Raw genomic sequence first — 23,061 nt, 5'->3', positions numbered from 1 at the left:
ATCAGTATTAATTGAGTCAAGGCGAGAATCATCTAGAAACTCACACAAATCAATCCAGAGATGATCCTAGCCATTGATTATGTTTTAATCTTAGTCGTTGGTGCTCCAACACAGGGTTATAAAAGGAGATCGATGTGGTGATGGAGAAGTCACTTGTAACACTTGAGCAGTTCAATTTCTTGGCAGATCGATTTCCAGAGTAGCAGCAGTCAGTGGTCGGAGAGAGCTAGAGATCGAAGTAGTGTGTGAGGGGCCGAGACAGTGAGGCTGGAGGAAGTATTCCAAATCTAGCGAGTGCATTTGCAGAGAGACAAAAGAGACAGAGAAGCTGACACAAGGGGTTACACAATAGCTTCTAGAGGCAAGTTCGATTTGCTGAGAGGGAAAGATGTCTTCAGTTCCAGAGGACAGGAAGGAGTCCCAAAGTGCCGGAGAAGCATATTTCTAGTCAGCAGAAGGCAGAACGACTTCATCAGAGACCAGTCAGAGGCTTAACGTTCAACAGGTTGCGCAAAGTAGCATAGAGGCTGACGCAGAGGGTCAGAGGGTCGAGTATCTGAAGGTAAATTGTGTTGGGGATTGCCTAGGGGGTGAGGAAATTCCTCACTAGATTTTTACCAATATTTTTTCTCTGTAGGATTTCCATATTTCAACATCCAATTGTACTCAGAATTTCCCACTGCTGCATAATAATAAAAACCCTCACTGTTGCACCGGTTTTCCCAAGTTGGTTTTTTCCGGGGACATTTGTCCAAAAATAACAGTGTCATTTTACTCTGTGGGTGCTAGTATTTTCTCTGTTCCAGTGCTATTTATTTTCCGCAATTTTATTTGTGAAGGTTGCAGTGTGTTTATTTCAATGTTGTCGTAGCAATAAACTTAATAATAAATTTATCAATTAGAAGAAATAATACCAGTTGCTGCAATAGAACACACACAAAAATTTGACACAATTATATTTGGACAAATGTCCCCAGAAAAACCCAATGCGGGAAAACCAGTGCAACAAATGAGGGCTTTATTATTATTATGTAGCAATAAAATAATCTGAGTACAATCTATGGATGTCCAGCTGGTTATTCAATCAGCAAATATCTGACAAAAATATTAGAGATAAAAGTATCTCTCTCCACAAGCAATCCCGGCACTAGCTACCTCGGAAAAATTGGTCGTCCAAACCATTCATGGGCCTTCTACGCTGCCTCTATGCACCCCCTCACAGGTGTGGCTCAATTCAGCGTTTAATCAAGTTATCCTGCCTGCCTTTGCTGCTGGAAGTGACTCTCCGACCCTTTGGAAAATTTTCTCGGCCTCTAAAAGCTTAATCGACCTCCCTCTCAGCTAAATCGAATTGCTCACTAAAGCTATTGCGTTGTCCCTGCGCAACTTCACTATGGAATATTTTTGTCACTTGTTGCTACCTCTCCGGAACTGGAATCTCCTCTGGAATCATTGTCTCTGCCCCTCACTGACTCTGATTCCCCTTTGGCTCAAACTCCTCTTCCTTGCTCAACTGTTGTTGCTAGATAGCTCTATCTGCCAAAGAAATCAATTTCTCAAGTGTGTCTTACTCCAACCCCATCAACCTCCTCTTATAATCTCTCATTGGCTCACCAATGGCCATGATTAAATCCTCATCAACAGCTAAGATCATTTCCGAGTTGATCCATGTGAGTTTCTAGAGAAATCTCACCTTTACAATTAATTCATGTTAATTAATCACTTTTCCTAAGTTAAACTTAGGAAATATTTAATTATTGACTAATTAACTTAATTGAGCCATCTCTAGGTGTTTTCTCTTGAAACTTTTTCTTTACAAGGTAAGTTCCTCAGACAGAACACCAAAGGACCCGCTCACAAACAGATCACAGATCAATACACCAGTATTGTTGACATGGTTAAAACACTCAAAGAGGGAAACAATCCACGGCCTAAGCCAATGCGGCCACTTTAGGCCATTTATTAATAAAAGAATGAAAATTTACATAAGCTTCTCTCATGAATGATTACCCGACAAATGACCCTCCATGCTCTTTAAATAGAGATCATGGACCAATCGAGTGTTAAGCCACGGATCAAGTGTCAGTAATACCGAGGAGAGAATGAATTGTCGGATCACTACATATCGTGACCGTCGGATTGTAAGTTACAAAAGTACATAGTAAATAAACACACTTTACCTAACTCTACACTAGACCAAGTTATAATTAACTATTTCCTATGTGCCGAAATATCCTAACACCCCCCCTTAAGAACAACTTGGGATAGGATTGAAGGATGTACAAATATGACACAATAGGAGAAGGAAGGAGGCATTAGAGCCTATCCCCCCTTAGTGACAACTTCCTGAACTCCAACCATATATCGAAGTTTAGTAAACTTCGCCTCTGTGAGAGCCTTTGTAAAGATGTCTGCAACTTGATCATCTGTTGAACAATATTGCACTTCAAGAACATGGTCGTGAATGAGCTTTCTGATGAAGTGCGTGTGCAGGTCAATGTGTTTGTTGCGCTGATGTTGGACTAGATATTTGCATAGTTGAATGGCACTTTGATTATCACACCAAAGTGTATTCAGATGCTACTGTTGAAAGCCAAACTTTGACAGGATTTGACGAAGCCACAGGGCTTGCTTACTAACTTCTACATCACCATGATACCTTGCTTCCGCTAAAGAAAGAGAAATGGCACTCTGTTTCTTGCAAGCCCATGTAATAGGTCCTGAACCAAGAGTGAACACATAACCTGCAGTAGACTTCCGATCATCAAGGTCACCAGGCCAATCAGAATCAGTGAAACCAACCAATAGAGGAGATGCTTCTGCACTGTAATGAATCCCAAACTGAACTGTACCTCGAACATAACGAAGTATTCTTTGAGCTGCTTTCCAATGACTTTCATGTGGGTTTTGCATAAACCGAGCAATAAGGCCAATAGCAAAGGAAAGGTCAAGACGAGTATGGGTCAGATACAAAAGTTTTCCTACAAGTTGACGGTATAAGGTAGCATCAACTTTAGGGGAAGTACAAGTGACTGAAAGTTTGGCTCCAAACCGAAAGGGATAAGGGGCTGGCTTACAGTCTTCCATGTGAAAATGGCATAGAAGATCACATGCATACTTGGACTGGGAAAGGGAAATACCTTCCTTGGATTGCAAAACTTGAAGACCAAGAAAATAATGCAAGTGTCCTAAGTCTGTCATTTCAAACTTCCTTTTAAGGTTGGACTTCACATGGTTTATAAGGTTGGGATCACTACCAGTAAGGATAAGATCATCAACATAAAGGACAAGAATGATAAGTGACTTGCCCACTTTCTTGGTGTCGACGGTATTGTCAGAATGACACCTAGAAAATCCAGTTTCTAAAAAAAAGCTATCCATTTTGGCATGCCAAGCTCAAGGGGCTTGCTTGAGACCATAAAGGGATTTCTTAAGCCAACATACAAGGTTGGATTCTGTTTGTATAAAGCTAGTAGGTTGTTCCATATAGATTTATTCATGCAAGTCCCCATGCAAGAAGGCAGATTTAACATCCATCTAATGGACTTCCCATTTGAAAGAGGCAGCAAGGGAAAGAACAAGGTGAATAAAGTTCATTTTGGCAACAGGGGAGAAGGTTTCAGTATAGTCAATGCCTTCAACTTGTGAAAAACCCTTAGCAACAAGACGAGCTTTATGTTTATAGACTTTTCCATCTGGTCCATACTTGGTTCTGTAAACCCATTCGCATCTAACAAGTTTTCGTCCCTTTGGAAGGGGAACAAGATCCCATGTATCATTTGCCAATAATGAACAATATTCTTCATTCATAGCTGCGTCCCAATCTGGATGGCCTGAAGCTTCTACAAAGGTGTCAGGATCATAATTAGCTGAAGCTTGAGCTAGTAAAGAAGAGGCTCTATCGAACTAAGAACATGTACATCGTTGATCTGTAGGATCACAGGCAAGAGCCCCTGTTGCATCCCAAGTAGCACAGACCCATTTTGGAAGCTGAGTCGCTGCAGGAGGATCTTGAGAAGGTGGGGGAGGATTGTCATCCTCGCTGTCATCATCTGAAGAAGAAATATTTCAGAAGTAGAAGGGATAGAGAGAGGTGGCACATTCGCCGAACTAGGCTCGTAGGCCGATATATTTTCAGCAAACTTTACATCTCTTCTAATGATAACATTCTTAGACTTAAATGGAATAACTCTGTATCCTTTGACATCTTCAGAATATCCAACAAAAATACATTTTTCACTCTTAGATTCTAAAGCTTTATGTTTCTCATCTAGAATATGGGCCCATGCTTCACTTCCAAAAACACGAAAGTGACTTACATCTAGTTTAACTGAGCTCCATGCTTATTCTGGAGTGATATTCTTTAAAACCTTAGTAGGAGTGCGATTTATTATGTAATTTGCACAATTAATTGCTTCTGCCCAAAAACTAAGACTAAGTCCTTTAGATTGAAGCATATAATTAGCCATTTCCTTTAAGGTGCGCTTCTTCCTTTCAACTACACCATTTTGTTGTGGAGTATATAGAACAGTATGTTGCATTTGAATTCCATTCTCAGTGCAAAAGTTGATGAATTTGTTGTTAACATTTTCTCCGCCATTATCAAATCTTAGCTTAAGAATTTGATGTCCAGATTTTTTTTCAACAAAGGCCTTAAAGGCCAAGAACATGTTAAATACTTCACTCTTGAGTTTTAAGAAGTATCCCCAAGTGTGTCTGGAGAAATAATCAATTAAAGTTAAGAAATATTTGTAGCCAGAGAATGAAACAACTGGAAGTGGACCACATAAATCACTATGCACAAGTTGTAAAGGGGCTGAGGCGTGCCAAGAGGCACGTTTTTCAAAACTATCCCGATGATGTTTTCCAAGTACACATCCGGAATAAACACCATCTCTACAAGATACCATTGGAAGACCTGTCACCATATTTTCTTTACATAGATTCTGAAGGGAGCGATAGTTTAAGTGACCAAATCGCTCATGCCAAAGTTTGTTCACTTCATCATTATGAGCAACAAATACCGAGGGAAGATTTGATGACCCAAAGTTGTTAAACTTATACAACCTTGTAGAATCATCAACAATGTGAGTAGCTAAAATCTGTCTAGGATCTCTTAGGTCCTTAATTACAACATCTTGAGGTGAAAATTCAACGATTTTACCTTCACCTAAATGAGTTATCTAATATACAGATAGAAGGTTACAGGATAAGGTTGGAACACATAATACATCATTGATTGACCATTGTCTATATGCATAGTTCCAGTCCCTACAACACTAAGAGATCTATCATCACCAACATATATATTTTTGGTGTTACAATCATTTAAAGAAGAAAACATGGCTTTGTTTTTGGCCATGTGATAAGAGGCTCCAGAATCAATGAGCCACTCATGAGAATGAGAAGAACAAGATACATTTAGTGCATATCCAGACCGAGATGCTTGACAACCACATGCAAAAAGTGTTATTCCTAAAGATGAAGTTGAAGTTGTTGAGTGCTCCAAATGGATGTTATGCTTCTTCATTGCTGCTTCGAAGGCTGCCATCTTCTTAAAGCATTTGGATTCTAAGTGGCCATCTCGATTACAAAAGTGGCAATGTCTATCAGTGTTCTTCCCTTTGTTTTTATTTGCCTTATCATTTTGTTGAAATGATTTTTCATTTTGAGACTGAAATGGCTTAGGACCCTTGTTTGGTTTAGGACCATTCTTTTTAGGATACGGCTTCTTACGATTCTTTGAATTTGGTTGTTGCTAGGCGCTAAGGCTTTCTTAGAAGAGTTTCCAAGATTAAGAAGACCAAGATGTAAGAGTTTTTCATGTTCTCTTATTAAAGAATCACAAAAAGCATCAAAGGAAGGGGACTTGTAGTCTTGTCCTTGAGAAATAAAGGCTTCTCTTGTAGAATGGAAGGTGGAAACAAACACAGAGTAGGCTGGTCCCAACTTAGTAAGAATGGAATAGATAAGGTTACCATCTTCTTTCTTAACCTTAACACCTTCCAAGAGAAGTCTAAGGGTCTTAAACTTGCACAAAAAATCTTCAATGGAAGAAAAATTATTGGGGTCCAATGTAAGCAACTCATTTTCGAGTTGATGGGCTCTAAGTTCATTTTTAATTCCAAAAACTTTAGTGATCTATTTCATTGTTTCATTAGGAGTATCAAGTTCTACGATATGGAATCTAAGGTCTGGAGAAATAGACATCCCTATCAACCCACGTGCTTGATCTTGCCTATTTTCCCATTTGGCTGCCTTATCTTCATCTTTCTGTTTGGTTTCTTGGCCTGAGGCTATTTTGTAAAGACCTTTACTTTTAAGTAAATCCACAATGTAAGACCACCATTGGAAGTAGTTGGTGCTGTCAAGAATAACTTGGCATGGACTTTCCATTTTAACAAAAACTGAAGCTATAGATGTTGAAACTAAGTGTTCCAATGGAAAGATCTCGAAAAATTAGGCTGATTCAAAAAAAACGGCTTTGAAAACAGCTTCTGGATGAAGAAGTGTTGACACCTAATCTTCATGATTGGGGGAATTTTGTGTAAATAAATAAATTAGGAATGTGAACAGTCATCGGGAGATGAACTGAACAATCACTCCTATTGTATATAACAATGACCTACCTATGGAATAATAGACGAATCAGTTATTTGTTTTGTGGAGTTACTGCCTGGCCTGACATGGTATCAGAGCCAGCTCCTTTTTTGGCCTTTGTGTCCCTTGTAACTCCCTGTCTGTTCTCCATATAGCTGAGCAGGTTCTCCATAAAATTAGCTATCCCTCTGTCTGACTGTTCAGTTCTCTGACTGTCATAAACGTTTCAAAAAAAAAGGCGTTATTGCGCCTGCGCCTCCACTGCATGAATTCCTTCACTTGATTATTCTCACCTTGGTCGCATTTGTCTCCATTTATTTTCTGTAGTTGGCCACTGCTTGAGCTCTTTTTTTGTATCTTTGAACAATCTGCCCACCTGGTATCCGCTGCCCAGCACCATATCTTCGTATAATACCATATCGCATACCGAGCCATGGGCGCAACTCGAAAATGCTGTATCAGTCATCTTTTTGCGTATGAGAACATTCAAGTCCTGGTATCTCTGCGTGGGAGACAGCTCATATATTAACGCAGTGGTATGAGACACCTCATATATTAACGCAGTGGTATGAGACAGCTTAAGCGTAGGCTTAACTTCTGCATATTTTGCATCTAACCTTTTTTCTTGACTCTTCTCCGGCCGAACTCGTAATTTGAAAGAATACGAGCGACGGAGTAAGGCTATACGGTTTAAATTTTGTAGGCATCTTGACTCTGAAGTTCCACGGAGGGTTTGTACATACGCCCTTCTTTGCTACTGTTATAGGTCTTTTTAAACGGATTGATGATAACTATTGTTTCAGACATGTAATATTTGGAACTTCTTTAAAGATCAAGTTCATTATCGATGTCAGTCTTTAATCTGTTTCTGTGGGTTTATACATATTCCTGTGTTGTTAAAGCAATGGCGCCCGTCCAAAATCTGTATATGCGTTGAACTATACAGCGCTCTGCGGTTTTCTAAAAATCATTTAAAATCATTTGAATGGTAAGCTTTGGCGGTTTTCAGGCGCTCATTGGTGTTTTTTTTTTATTTGGCTGAGAAGAGTTTTGGTGAATACAAAAATGGTGTATGCGTTGAACTAATTTGGTGTATACAGCACCTGCATTCACTTGGTATTGAATGTGTTTTGGTATATTGAATGCGTTTTGATATGCGCTGTCTAATGGTATGCACCTGTCCAGTGGTATTTGAAACTGTCATGTTGAATCTGTTGAATGCGTTGAAGGGGCATATATATGGAATATGAACTGTTGTGCGCTTGTTGAAATGTTGTGCGCTGTGGAATATTAACACTGCTTTATTGAATGCATAGATTGGTATATATGGTATATGAAAGTGAAATGTTGTGCGCTGTGGAATATTAACACTGCTTTATTGAATACGCTGCTCCTATTGAGTTAATGGTCCAGTTATATGTTGGATATATGATATGAGGATGCTTTTATAAACATTGGAGGGATTTGAAGAAAACATAGTGCATAAAGTATTTGAAATCTTTTTGCCCTTGTGAGTACAATTTCACTGTATATCAGCAGAAATATTTTTCTATCAGCAGAAATAATTTTTGTTACAGTATGCATTCAAGAGAAAGAGGAAGATATTTCAGAGGCAAGGGGGGCAGACACCCTCTAGAAAAAAAGGCAGATTTGCACTGCATACGCTGCAAAAGAAATGGATCACATGATGCCTCTACATGCAAGCTACCATGGGACAAAATTGAGCAGAAAAGAAACCAACAGAAAGGTAAAACTAATGATACAGACAAAGGTAAAGCACCTGAATCCGCTCACTATGTTGAAGCACAATGTAACATTGGAGTAAATGAAGATTTGTTTAATGCTTCACTTGCTTCCTGGAAAAATGATTGGTTGCTTGATTCAGGAGCAACCTGTCACATGACTCATAGAAAAGATTTTTTTGAAGATTTTACTGACAATGTTGATGGAGCAGTCTACTTTGCAGATCAGTTAAAAATCAAGCCATCAGGGCTTGGCACAATCAGGCTTAAACTGCCTGGTCTTCCAGACTTTCTTCTTGATCATGTTCTATATCTCCCACAGCTCAAGAGAAACTTGTTGTCTTTGGTCCACATCCGCAAGCAAGGTCACTCCATTCATATGTCTGATGGCAAGCTTGAGGTAAGAAAAGCATCTGACCACTCACTTGTCATGAGGGGAATAGAAGAAGAAAGGCTTCTCAAACTGCAAGGAACCTCTGCTCATGCACAACATTTCTCATATATTTCTCATCATGAAAAAGGTACACTTCCATCAAGTTTATTATGGCATGCTAGATTTGGACATTTAAACTATGACAGTCTCCGCTTATTGAAGAAAAATGGTGTTGCTGGTTTGCCTACAATTCCTAGAAAACTTAAGCAATGTGATGCTTGCATTCTAGGAAAGCATAGCAAACAGTCTTTTCATGATTCACATTCAAGAGCACATAGGAAACTTGAACTCATTCATTCAGATTTATGTGGTCCAATGCCTGTTTCTTCTGCAAATGTAAATAAGTATATCATGACGTTTATTGATGACTACACCAGAATGTGCTAGGTTTATTTATTGAAGAACAAATCTGATGCTTTTCAAACATTCAAGAATTTTCATAAATGGATTGAAAATTATGCACAATCTCATATTGGGTCTATTCGCACTGATAATGGAAAAGAATATACATCAAATGAATTTGAAAACTATCTTCGCCAACATGGGATCAAACATCAAACAACTGTACCTTATAATCCCCAACAGAATTGTGTAGCTGAAAGAATGAATAGAACAATCCTGAATATGGTACGATCTATGCTTTTCTTCAAAAATGTAAAGATAATGTTTTGGGCTGATGTTGTTCTATGTGCTGCATATATAAAGAATAGATGTCCATCTAATGCTATAAGAAACAAGACTCCTTATGAATTATGGTATGGACATGTTCCTTCGGTAAAACATCTCAGGATCTTTGGTTCCACCTGTTATGCTTTGATACCAAAGGTACATAGAAACAAACTTGGTGCTAGAAGTCGTAAGTGTATCTTCCTGGGGTATTCAAACACCTCCAAAGCATATCGCCTCTATGATGAAGTAAATAAAAAGTTTGTTGTATCTAGAGATGTAATTTTTCTTGAATCATCCAAATCTGACAATGTTGTTGAGCGGCAACTTGATCGTTTGGATAGATTCGCAAAAACGAAATCATTTCAAGAATTTGATAATCAGATTCCACATCTTGAAGGGGAGATTCCTATTCTAGATCAACATGTGGAATCTTCTTCTGAAAAACACTCTCCCCCGACTGAAACTCCAACAACGGATGATGCTTTAAGTGATGTAATTGATAGAATTGGGAGACTCAATCTTGATTCAGTCCCAACTCAATCAACAGAGCAGCCTGGACCATCTCAGAAAGGTCCCCCAAAGTGGCTGACAAAGACACTTGAAAGTGTTCATCCTGATGAAATTGGAAAAACAGGAACCAGAAATTCAAACCGACAAAATGGAGGTGATGTAAATGACTCTAATTCACCTGTTGATATGGATGTTTCTTATGATTGTGAATTGAACTTGTCTACAGATTTTGAACCAACTTCTTTCAAAGAAGTTGCTTCTCATGATGAATGGAAAGAAGCGATGCAAAAGGAGTATGATGCCCTCATAAAGAACGGCACTTGGAAGCTGGTTGATCCTCCATTTAGAACCAAACCAATTGGCTGCAAGTGGGTCTACAAGAACAAGTACAAAGCTGACGGCTCACTTGACAAGCACAAAGCTAGGCTTGTGGCAAAAGGTTTTGCACAGAAGGAAGGGGTCGATTATGAGGAAACTTTTGCCCCCACAGCAAAATGGGCCACCATCCGGACACTCTTTGCACTAGCAGCTCAGAACGGTTGGAAAGTCCATCAAATGGATGTAAAAACTGCCTTCTTGAATGGAGATCTAAAAGAGAATGTTTTTATGTCCCAACCTGAAGGATTTGCTGTGAAAGGACATGAACATAAAGTATGCAAACTTGTGAAGTCATTGTATGGCCTCAAACAAGCACCGCGAGCCTGGTATGAAAAACTAACTGAGCATCTTCTGAAACTCAACTTCAATCATTTTGATTTTGATGATGCAACTTTATTTGTCAAGAAATTTGGCAAAACAGTGGTATATCTTGTGGTATATGTAGATGATCTTTTAATGACAGGGAACAATGAAAGCTACATTGCATCCATAAAGAAGGAATTGGGGAAAAGTTTTGAAATGACTGATTTGGGCTATGTTCATTACTATCTTGGCATTGAAGTAACCCAACATCCAAAGTCCATATTTCTTTCTCAAAAGAAATACATTGGAGATTTGTTAAACAGATTTGGCATGACAGAGTGCAATCTTCTTACTACTCCAATGGAACAAAACTTAAAGCTCACATCTATTGAAGGAAAGGAATTTGAGGATGCAACAAAGTATAGACAGCTTGTAGGAAGTCTCATCTACCTCACTACTACCAGACCAGACATTTCATTTGCTGTTGGAATCCTCTCCAGGTTTATGCAAAAGCCTTGTGAGGGACATTGGTCTGCTGCAAAAAGGGTTCTAATGTACTTGAAAGGAACTCAAGACCTTGGAATCAAGTATACACAGGTGGACGACTTCAGCTTGATTGGATACTCTGATTCAGACTTCGATGGAGACAAAGACACTGGGGTATCTACTTCAGGATATGTTATGAGTCTTGGATCAGGCACTGTCTCCTGGAGATCACGCAAATAATCAGTTCCAGCAGATTCCACAACAGAAGCAGAATACGTGGCAGCAGCTGAAGCAACAAAAGAAATTGTGTGGCTCAGGAAAATTCTTGAAGATTTGCAGATAAAACAAGTACAATCAATTCCACTCATGATTGACAACACCTCTGCAATAAAGTTGGCCAAGAACCCAAAGTTCCATGATCAAACAAAGCATATCAATACTAAATATCATCTAATTCGACATCATGTTGAGGCCAAAACAATCCATCTCCGTCATTGTTCCACAAATGAGCAAATTGCAGACATCTTCACCAAAGCACTTGGAAGGGAAAAGCTTGAACGATTCAGAATGATGCTTGGACTCACCAACATCCCTTCAGATTAAGGGGGGGAATGTTGACACCTAATCTTCATGATTGGGGAATTTTGTGTAAATAAATAAATTAGGAATGTGAACAGTCATCGGGAGATGAATTGAACAATCACTCCTATTGTATATAACAATGACCTACCTATGGAATAATAGACGAATTAGTTATTTGTTTTGTGGAGTTACTGCCTGGCTTGACAAGAAGTTATGGCTTTTTGAAGAAAAGTTGTTGAATATGCCGACGAAGTGTGGGAATGTGTAGAAATGAATGATAATGTTATATTTAAAAAAAATCTGCCCCCTTTCCAAACTTAATCTAATTAGTTCAACAAAAAGAAAGACTTGAACTCAAGACCTCTATTCTCATAAAGTAGTTTTGGTCCAAGTGAGCTAGATTAAAAGGTTAGTAACTTTTGGAAAAGAGAAAGGGGTTTTTTTTTTTAGTCACCGAAGCTTTGGGGTGCGTGCTTACTTGAGAAAGCTCTTTTTCGCCTACAAAACAAAAAAACATAAAACCCAACAAGGGCATACAAAAAAAAACAAACCTTACGGCTTGAAGTTAGCTTTAGCCAGAAATTAAATATTTTCCTCAATGTTTTTGATTTTCCGAAATCACATTAAGGCGCGGCGGAAAAGAGCATAGGCATGAGAAAAATCCTTCCTTTCTGTTTCTGATGTGCCCAGATCGCACAGAATCGCGGGGCAAAGAGCATACACGGAAATGAAAGGTATAGATCCGGTAATAAAAGAAACAAAAAAACAAAGAGCTAAATAAACCGAAATAAACAGAGAGAAAATAACTAAAAACTGCAAATAAACATTGTATACCTCTAGATCTTAAAAATGACGTAGCTAGGGCTACCGGAAACCTTTTCACATCAAACGAAAGGGGTTACTCGCTAGAACAAATGCTCCTAACACAATAGAGCAGTCCTCTCAGCCCGAAAGCAGTCAGTGACAGTAGATCTAGGAAACGTTAGTCGGATGCAATTCTACCGACTTCACATTTGGATCACCAACTGATGCGGCCCTCAAATAGTGCTGACACCATGTAGGTATTTACACGGTAAGTTCCTTAGACAGAACACCAAAGGACACCGCTCACAAATAGATCACAGATCAATACACCAGTATTGTTGACGTGGTTAAAACCCTCAAAGAGGGAAACAGTCCACGGCCTAAGCCAACGCAACCACTTTAGGCAATTTATTAATAAAAGAATGAAAATTTACAAAAGCTTCTCTCATGAACGCTTACCCTACAAATGACCCTCCATGCTCTTTAAATAGAGATCATGGACCAATCGGGTGCTAAGCCACGGATCAAGTGTCAGTAATACCGAGGAGAGAATGAACCGTCGGATCACTACATATCGTGACCATCGGATTACAAGTTATAAAAGTACATAGTAAATAAACACACTTTACCTAGCTCTACACAAGAACAAGTTATACTTACTATTTCCTATGTGTCGGAATATCCTAACATGGGCTATTTGTTGCCTCGGGAAGGTCAATCCACTGCTTTAGAACGAGTTTGTTAAGCTCTTGTTGCATTCCATTAAGGTTTCCAGCCCTAACTCAACCTCAAGAAGGATTCTCGCTGCCATAGACAGAACTACCTTCAACTCGTGTTGCCTCAAAAGTGTAGTTCGTTGTCACAAATGAAACCCTTGGAGGTATCTGTTGTGCACAAAAGAAGGCTCAAAGGGGTACGCAGCCACATAAATGCCCTAGACGCATTCCATTGCCCTCACAAAGTGATTCAAAGTGCTCACTAACTTGGAGTTATGCCACATAATACATCCCAAACCCAATTCTCTCACATAAATCTCTTCACTTGCTACAAACCAAATAAAAGAGCCTCAAAAAATTATGTCCAGATAGTTGAGAGAAGAAGAGGGGGATTGACTAGGGTGGGATCATCACCACTAAAATCAAACAAAGCGAAGGGGTCTTAAAACCCTCAGAGCCCCAACTCACGAAAACAAAAGTATCCAATCCAATCAATGATGAGAAAAATGATTCTATCTCTTTCTTATTTATAGATTCCTTACGGGGTCTCTTCTCCTTATTTTGATGTGAGGGGTTACAAGTTTGGCCCCCAATTCTGGCTTTTGCCCTAAATACTCCAAATTTACCCAAAGTTGCCCCAAAACATTGGATAATGGGGTCCCCCCTTTATCATCGACTATAGCCTACAGGGTTGGATAGGCTATTTCGTCCTCCCTTGGGCAATTAACTAATAGGGAACATTACATACAGGCAAAGGCTCTATTATCTAGACAGCTTCATTTTCCATTTTAGACAATATATTTTGGCTAAAACTCTATTGCTATTTTACTGGTCTAATTTCCCTTGTGGCAGACCAGTAAAAATAGATATTTTTGTTTGTGAATAATATAATACGTGCCTTATTAACAAAAAAAAGATGGTTACAAATATGAGTCATCATTATTTTAATTTATATGGTAAAATGGATCTCAATTTATAGCTACTATTTATAATTTATATATATTTCACATCTCTATATATAGAAATATTGTTATTTATAATTATATGTTTATTAATTAAATTTAAAGATGAAGTTCTGAAATATAATGGTTACAAATATTAATCATTATTATTTTAATTTATTTTAATGTAATGTGCACCACATGAATTTTTTCCATATTATGGTAGGGCCAGCACTATGTTTTATTATTATTTTTTTATCTAAGTTTCTAACCCTTCACTACAACATCTCATCTAATGTGTCACTACAACATCTCCCCATACTCAGCTGTAGAGCACCTCTCAACACGACCAGTAATCTATTGTTGGGTGAGATACTCTGTTTCTTGAGTTTGATGTGGGCCCACACCATATCAGCCCACTGTAGATAGCACTTGCATTTAAGTCAACCAATTTTCTCATCAAAAAATTTCTTCTATTTTGGAAATTCAGTCTATCATTCACTAATTAAGGATACACAGACTAATTGTCGTGACAGGAATCCTCTTATTCGGGACCATAACAAGCACCTTGCTTCTTGCAGATCTCAAACGCACCAACAATATTTAGTCACATTCTTACAGTGTAAGAATTCTAGCTAACAAGTAATTGGCATTTGCCAACCATAAGTAACTTTCAGGTGTTATTTGTGTATTAGATCATATTGATGACCAGTTGAGGTCTGTTTGAGGTTGGGCTTAACTATTGAACGCGAAAGTCTTCCAGCAGTACATAAGTGAATGCTCTAACAGATTTTACATGAAAAACAAAACAATCCGGACCAACATACATCTACATAACCGATTTGCAGAGTCATGGAGGTAATAAATCAGTTTATATAAATTTGTCTTACTCACATCTTCAGAGAATCAAATATCCAGGCTGACAAGTTGTCAACAGAAGCCGTTTCTATACGGGAAGGAATGCCACTCAAGCAGGAATTCAAAGACAATTTGCTGGTTTCAGAATCCTTGAAAGCCTTTCTTTTAAGTACTGTTGGGTAGTGCATGGTCATGATCATAAGCTGTGTATAGTTCTGTTGAAGTTTCAGTCAATGCAGTAGTCAGTTTTCAGTCTGGTGGTCACGAAGTGAAAATGGTTCTGTTCTAATATCTTTGGCTCTAGCTGTTTTTTTATGGATGACAGGGCATATGTCAAAAAAGACTGTAAGGGATGTATTTTGTTACTCCCTCTTTCTGAAGCCTCGTGGCTAATAATTTGGTTTCACCCAAGAAATATTGAATATAAAAATAAAAAATAAAAATTCTTTGGCCCAAAAAACTGAGTTGCAACAAATTTAAGACATATTCAATTTCATTTATAAAAAACTATAGTCACAGCACACAAACAATGCGTTTGGAAGGTGTATGTATTATGCATTCAAAAAATACATAAGGTTGTCACAGAAATAAGCGGTTGAAAGAGAGCACATACCAGTTCATGCAACATAGATAGCGTAATTCTTTGTCCCAGCAAGCTAAGCTGGTCAAGCATTGTCTCTGCATCACGAAGAGAGCCATCTGATTTAGCTGCTATCATGTCCAATGCATCAGATTCAACCTCCAAATTTTCTTGAATTGCAAGCTTCTGCAATCTGCTCACAATTTCAGCATCTTTAATTTTTGGAAAAAGATACTTTTGGCACCTCGAAACAGCAGTGCGAGGCATTTTATCAGAGTCGGTTGTAATGAATATGAAGACAACGTGTCTAGGTGGTTCTTCTAGACTCTTTAAAAGTGCAGTCCATGTTTCAGATGTCAACATGTGACATTCATCAATAATGAAGACTTTGAAACGTGAGAAAGATGGAGCCAGGGCAACATTCTTTAAAAGAGCTTTAACTTTCTCTATACCATTACTATTTGTCGCATCTACTTCTTTCACGTCCACGCTTCTTCCAGAACCAAAATCTATACACTCTCTACAGAATCCACATGGCCTGAGATTCTCTGGGGATAGACAATTCAAAGCTGCTGCAAAAATTCTGGCAGTTGATGTCTTACCTGTGCCACGGGAGCCTTGAAAAAGATAGACAGGGGCAATTTTGCCTCTTAAGATAGCATTAACCAGGGTTTGTACAACCATATTTTGTCCTACCAATTCATCAAAGGATCTGGGTCTATATTTCTGACTCAAGCTTCTATGTCGGTCCTCATAGATTGCCAGTTCCCTGCTTCCTGGGGTCAGAGCCAGTTCCATTTGTTCTTGACTTCTGTGCCTTGACTTCATCCTCCTTTCCAATTTATAGGTGGCCTCCATGTCGAGCTCTCCTATATTGGTTGACCGTCCATCACTCGTACCCTCTTCTGAAGAAGCACCATCCTCCCCTGTATCAGTTAATAGTGGTAGACCTTCCCTGGTACAATTCAGCAAACGAACAGACCTCTTGTAGTTGTAATTGGATAGTGGTGATTCTTTCTGCAATGTAGTCTGATTTCTAGAGACCATATTAGTAACCTTTCTCCTCACCGAATCCGAGAAGCTAGGAGAAAAACTGCAGCCTCCACTGCTCCTATGTTTTGGAGTTCTGGACCAATAACAAGGTATCCCACATCCTTGTCGAGGCAGATCCAAGCCATCCATTTCATCATCGCCAGAAAATGCCGTGCCATCCCATGACCCAACAACGCTAGGATTACGATCACCATTTCTGCTGTAAGAGCATGTTGATGCAGGTGTGTATGACTCTTCCTTTTGTCTAATGGCATCTCTTGAAAGGTTCAAACAATGAGACCTTTTGTTATCCTTGTCACTCTGCTGGCGAAATCTCCATGCATCTCTAGTAAGTAGCGGTGATCCTGAACGGGAATTGCAGTCTAAGCTCCCTGTTCGTCTATTCCTCCTGGAAAAGCTCACATCATCTTCATTACATATCTCTAATTCATTGAAGGGCTCCTGCTCCTCTAGTGAAAGCTGCGATAGCGCATGTACAGAAGCATGAATTTGATGATTCCCTTTGGCACTTTTCTTTGTTACAGAGGACTTTCTCCAATCCCTCGATGTCTTCTTTGATACCCTATCCCTTCTGCCCTGTTTAAACATCATCGTCTTCTCATCTCCACAAGTTTCTGCATATCTGCAGTCTTCTCTGTCAGGAGCTTCAAAGTAATTGCTGGCTCCCCTCGATGTATCTCCATTCCCATCATTTCCCATTCCAGTGAGATTCATATCTTGTACATTAAGCATCAATTCTTCACGTGTGTCCCAACTTTGATTTCTCCAATTATGAAGTAACCCCCTTTCTCCATTACTGATATCACCTCCTCTCACGGAAGTAGGAAGAATGTCAGAACTGGCATCCTTTTCGAAGCCATTTCTCCCTTCTACAGACTCTCTCTCGCAGTTCCCATTACCATAATTCCAATCAGAATTAGCAACTGACTTACCAGTTATTGGAGATTTCCAGGAAGAGGAAGTGGCTGGATCCCTTAAACACCGAGCTCTTTTAAGCGCAATGAGCTCCTTTCGAATGTGGAGTTCCCCTGCAGGATGATGATGCCCTCCAACCTCGAACATCATTATCCTGCTATCCTCCTACACAAGAGCAGAACAACCAACCTCGACTCTAGTCCCTTCGGCTTCTGCTAGTTCCAATAAATCTAACATCCAGTTCCACCACCCAGGTGGATCATTAATCTGCGAATCTCCAGTGCTACTGCTTGGTATATTGACATTATACATACCATTGTGTCGATCCCAATCGCAGCAACAGATACATGACCAGATTAATTTACCAAGGCTAATTTCAATCCACCATTGAACTATCCAAATGGGTTGCAATGGAAACGCTAAGCTCTGAAATGCTGTGCAAGGACCTGAAGCTGGCTCCCATCATCCATGTAAATGACTGAAGTGAAGCTTTATATTAACATAACAGAGTCAGTTTCAAGTTTCAACTGACTGGACTAGCTCTACTCAGAAGATTAGCCTTATCCTGGTTACACCCTGTGTCTATCTGAAGCAACAGCCTTGACAAAACAAAGCTTTGAATTGCCCTAAACCTTACTGAAACCCATCGTAACATAACAGTGTCATAATGTGCAGTAAATGTGTGGAAAAAATTGCCGTTATCCAGAAGACAGAACAATGAAGTTACATGCGCGAAACTAACGAGTCTGATTGCAAAACTCTTACGGGTTATGAACCAGGAAGAGCAAGAATGGGAGGGATCTCTTATCCCCTGGTCACACAAGGGAGAGCGCCCCAGCCTGCAGAGTAGAGTAGGGTGTGTATTAATGTGTAACCAACCATAACACAGTTGTGCTCCCAACTGGGTAATCACAGACACAAAGGAAGCAAGTGAGACCCACTGCCCAGAGGGCGTGTGTCGATGACTCTGGTGTTTGTTTGTTCGTATGTATGGAGTTCTTCAGCAGCATCCGTGGGATTAACAGGACCATATGCCTGGGAACCAACCCTCGAAAGAAGAGAAGGGACTGGACCGGACTGACTGCACCGATGGATGAATCTAAAGCCCAAATCCCAATTGGGTGTGAGTGCCCACTCACTCACACACAAATCCAAACCCACACCCCCTCTGTACTCCCTACTTGCTTCAGAGAAATTTGAAGGATGCCATCATTGGTTAAATACTTAAACCAGATTTCAATGGGTAATTAATTGAAATGGAATCCAGCCCATCATAATCTAACTGCATGGCATTGTAGCATTATGAAACAAAAGGTGTACCAGGAAAGCATGGGATTGTAATTGGCCAAAAATCTGGTGACAGTGAGCCTAAGTAAGGTCTAGGTATGAGAGATTCCTGTTGGTAATGGGCAGGACCTGGCACGTGCGCACATTAGACGAGATATAAAAAAATTCCCTCCAAAAACACAACAGACCGTCCGCGTCCGGGTCTTCACCGAGTTACAGCTGTCGTAAATAAATCTACGCTGTTTCACCTCCATCCAACAGTAGCGAGATTGATGGGAGCGCATCACAGTCCTCGGATTCGAGTGGGCGAGTCAGAATTTTGGACTCATGTTTTTGTATAAATCAGCATTGAATTTTTCCTAAAATCACTCTCAGTAAAACAATCTGATATAAGGTGAAAGGTCACTGGGTTCCTCACCCTCTTCACACGAGGGGACATTATCCACTGGACAGAATATTTATCCTGAACTTTGAAATGACAGACTTCTCAATAAGACAAAGACAACCCCATAAGGGAAGGGTCAATGAGTCTTCCCCATGTTCACAATAGTAAAGGTTATTTTGGTTTAGGCATAGTTTAGTAGTTAAAAATAAAATAAAATAACAGTTATGAAAATAACATAAAGGGAGTTCCCATGAACTGTCACATTTTTAAAGATCTTTGTTCGGCATAATATTTGAAAATTTTGGGAAAAAATCTAGTGCAAGTACAAAGAGGAGGTGAGATTTTATTTTATAATTTAAATATAGAAAAGTACAAATACTTATTGCACTTACAAACTAATATCACGAACGAAATGAATTGTAAGAATCATTTTTTTTTAATTTAACTTTTTCATCATTTTGTTATAAATTAGTCCTAATAACTATTAGAATGTAGAAGATTCCAAACAAAAATCACTTTCTTATTTATCTTTTGTTTTATGTAACTATGTCTTTTCATTTTACTTGTAAAACTCTAGTTTGAAAATCTATATATTTATATTTTTCTTATTTATTTTTTATTTTTATTTTAGGTAGTCATGTCCTTTTAAAATTTTAGTTTGAAAATTTATATATTTATATTTTTTAAATTTAATTGTTGATAAAAGTGGTGGGAAGAGGAAGGATTATCATAAATACTGAAAGAGTAATGGAAGTCAAGTTCGTTTGGGGCTGAGATGAAACACCCTCGCTGAAATGTATGGTTTCTTTTTGGGCTTTCAATTAGCAAAAGAATAGGGCATCTCTTATATTGTTGTTTTGGGCGACTCTTTTTCAATTATTCAATACCTTTGTTTGGCCTCTCTCCCTATGAACAATGTGTTTGCTCTCCTTCTCCACAAAATTACTGGCATATTGGAGGCTTTCACTCATAAGCCCTTTCATCATATCCTCCGCAATCAAAATCAGGAAGCTGACGAGCAAGCCAATAAAGCTTGCGAGCTTGAACAAGTGCAACTTCGTATTAATGACCAACTCTCTTGGAAACATATTACATGATCAAGATAAATCTTTGGCCTCATTCCTTCATCAATCATCAAAGTTCACAAAGGAAGAATGTAACGAGCTTAGAACTTGGCAAGGTTTTATTTATTTTCCTCCAAAGTTGGAAGACCATCCTCCTCATGGATAGCAAAGCCGGTGGCATTGCTTCATTTTCTCACGTACTCTATATTCGTGCGATATCTTCTAAATGGCGATCTCAAGTTAACAGGTCCTTCACAAGGACATATGCCTTGTCCAGAGGCATGGAATGTATGCATTATAGTGCAAGATTGAAATTAAATGTAAACTCCTCACAATTCCTCTCGCACTCCTCTGTACCTTGCAGAATGGACACATATAATCTACTTCCCTAGTTCTTGGTGTCGAAGGCAATCTAGGAAGTGTGCAAAATCCGGTATCCAAGGCAGACGTTCATGCATGTTGAGCTCATGTTAAGGTTGCCAAATTTGATCTGTGTAACTAATTATGAGGACCAAACATATGGAAGATATTGAATTTGGTATCTTTTGTGGGTTGGACCTTCTGCTCTCACGTGAGGGAGTCTTCCTTCCCTAGGGCCTTTTTCCTACATGTTCATTTGTTTCCTATAATCTTTGTTCCATGCTTTAGAATCACCCTCTAGAGGTATTGAAACGAGATGGTGCATAATATTCCTCCTCAGTTAGTGCTTCCACGGGCTTCGATAGCCATAGAAGCAACTCCCTAGCCTCATTTTCCTTAATCTTTGTGTTCAAGCGAGCATTGTGGACCAAAGTCAGCTCAAAAGTTGACATTAAACTTTGAAGGTGGGATTGATATTTGCAATGGATAATCATTTCACTCAGCCCCTTTGTGGTTATTGCACCACCGTTTCGCAAGCTCCAACACCCCTTGGAACACAATAAGTCAAAGAGTCCATCCAATAATTCCAATGGCTCACCACTGCCACTAGTGTCTGCACCCACCTCTAGATTGGTACGCAGAGATCTGAGATTTGCATCATCAAATCTTGGTTCTGATATAAATTGTTCAAAGCCAACAGGTTAAAACGCAACACATGGAGGACAAGATGGATGGGATGTGTCTTCAAATGGTTGATCTCCAAACTCATTGGAATAATGAGAACTCCAAAAGCACAACAAGTAGTGCTCCAACAGACCAAATGTCAATTGATCCACCTCAATCAGCTATGATAAATCCATAAAAATGTGTTTTGTAAATGACCAATTTTATAGAATCTATAGTTGTAGAAGCATGAATTTTGGCTCCAAAAGAATAGGTAACAAAATTTCGCTACAGCATTTATAGTTATCTCTTCCTCTCCTGTTAGAACCTCTAGTCATTATGAGCAAAATGTAAGCCTCTCGTATATCTTGATGTGTCTGAGCAAATTTTTAATAGCAAAACTTTTCTTATTTGTGTAAAAAAATCATAATTATTTTGTGTTTTGAAATTATTTTTGAATATATTTTTAAGAAGTTGAATTTATTTATATAATTAAAAATTCATAATAAATAACTAAAAATCACAATATAAATTCTGATAAATTAAAATATAATTTGTTTCCTTTTAAATAATATTAATATTACTTATTGTATTTTTGTTTTAATTAATAATATTACTTATCATCTTTTTGTTTTAATCAATATTAATATCGTAAACATTATTTAAATATATATATATATATATATATATATATACCAAACCATTAAATATTATTTTATACAAAACTCATTAGTGTAAAATCCCATCTTGTCATGTGTAAAATCTCGTCTTTCCTTTTGACATGTAAACTAAACATTGTACTTAAAATATGAGATACATTTCTCTTTCAAAAGTGATAGGTAAGACAAAGACCTTCTCTTATTATTAAAACAAGGAAATGTTAATATATTTGCATTAATTAAAAAACAAAAAATAACTTGTTGACAATTGCTTGCTTAGGCTATAAACAATATGATCAATAAATAATGAAAGGGATTGTTTAAACAAAGTACACAATTCATTATCAATGTAATCGAGTCAAAGAGAAAGAAAGTCCCTAAATTTAGGATTTTAATCTTTTTAATGCGCGTGGTGGTTGTTAACCCATAAAACTATTCATGTACCTATTTTGTTATATTAATAATTAAAATAAATTTTAAAAAAAATGATTTTTAGTAAGGCTTTGTTTTTAGTAAAATTGGAAAACATATATTTAATATGAAGCATAGGTAAAGTATAACCCTTGCAAATCTAAATACATTGAATAACTTTATTGTAGGATTTGTTATTAATAAAATAAAATAATAATGTGGAAAAAAAATACATATTTCATAAATACATAAATATTAATAGTATGGATATAATTTATTTATTTTTTTTTGTTATTTTTTTGTTTAAACATAAAATATAATGATGTTTTTACAATTTTAAATAGGTTAAATTATAAAAAATATCATGGAGTTTGAAAATTGTCAATGCTAAATTGATTTTATTATTGAGTTAAGTTTACCTCGGTCACCCTAACAATCTCCCCTTAAACATGACTCAAGGGGATTAACTTGGTCCTAATAACTTAGTTGAAGTCTATATAAAAATGTTACCATCCACCACAATTCATAAGTAACCAGCCACTATCCACCAATTTTCTAAGATACTCTTTTCTCATACATTGTTCATCAACCATTTCACATCCTAAGATTTTACATTCCTCCCCTCAAGCTAGCATATGAGTACACCTACCACCCTCATACCT

General features: G+C 38.1%; 1 protein-coding gene across 3 annotated transcripts in view; it reads right to left on the bottom strand.

Annotated features, from left to right (window-relative positions):
• The window catches only part of LOC149205902 (protein STICHEL-like), a 139,938-nt gene extending 120,731 nt beyond the window's left edge, over window positions 1-19,207 (bottom strand). The window contains exon 1 of one of the 3 annotated variants that reach the window (XM_089395217.1): window positions 15,636-19,207. In XM_089395217.1, the coding sequence (XP_089251343.1) occupies window positions 15,636-17,720 (2,085 nt within the window). In that variant the 5' untranslated portion in view covers window positions 17,721-19,207. The remainder of the gene's footprint in view (window positions 1-15,635) is intronic. The other 2 variants (XM_089395216.1, XM_089395218.1) reach the window with 2 other exon arrangements.
• Window positions 19,208-23,061: the final 3,854 nt, after the last annotated feature.

The sequence above is a fragment of the Pinus tabuliformis genome, chromosome 1_2 (assembly GCF_031772625.1).
Source record: "Pinus tabuliformis cultivar Carrire ecotype Pingquan chromosome 1_2, CPIR1, whole genome shotgun sequence".
Taxonomy (NCBI): Eukaryota; Viridiplantae; Streptophyta; class Pinopsida; order Pinales; family Pinaceae; genus Pinus; species Pinus tabuliformis.
Note: the sequence above shows the minus strand (reverse complement) of the source record. Positions and strands in the feature narration are given on the sequence as shown.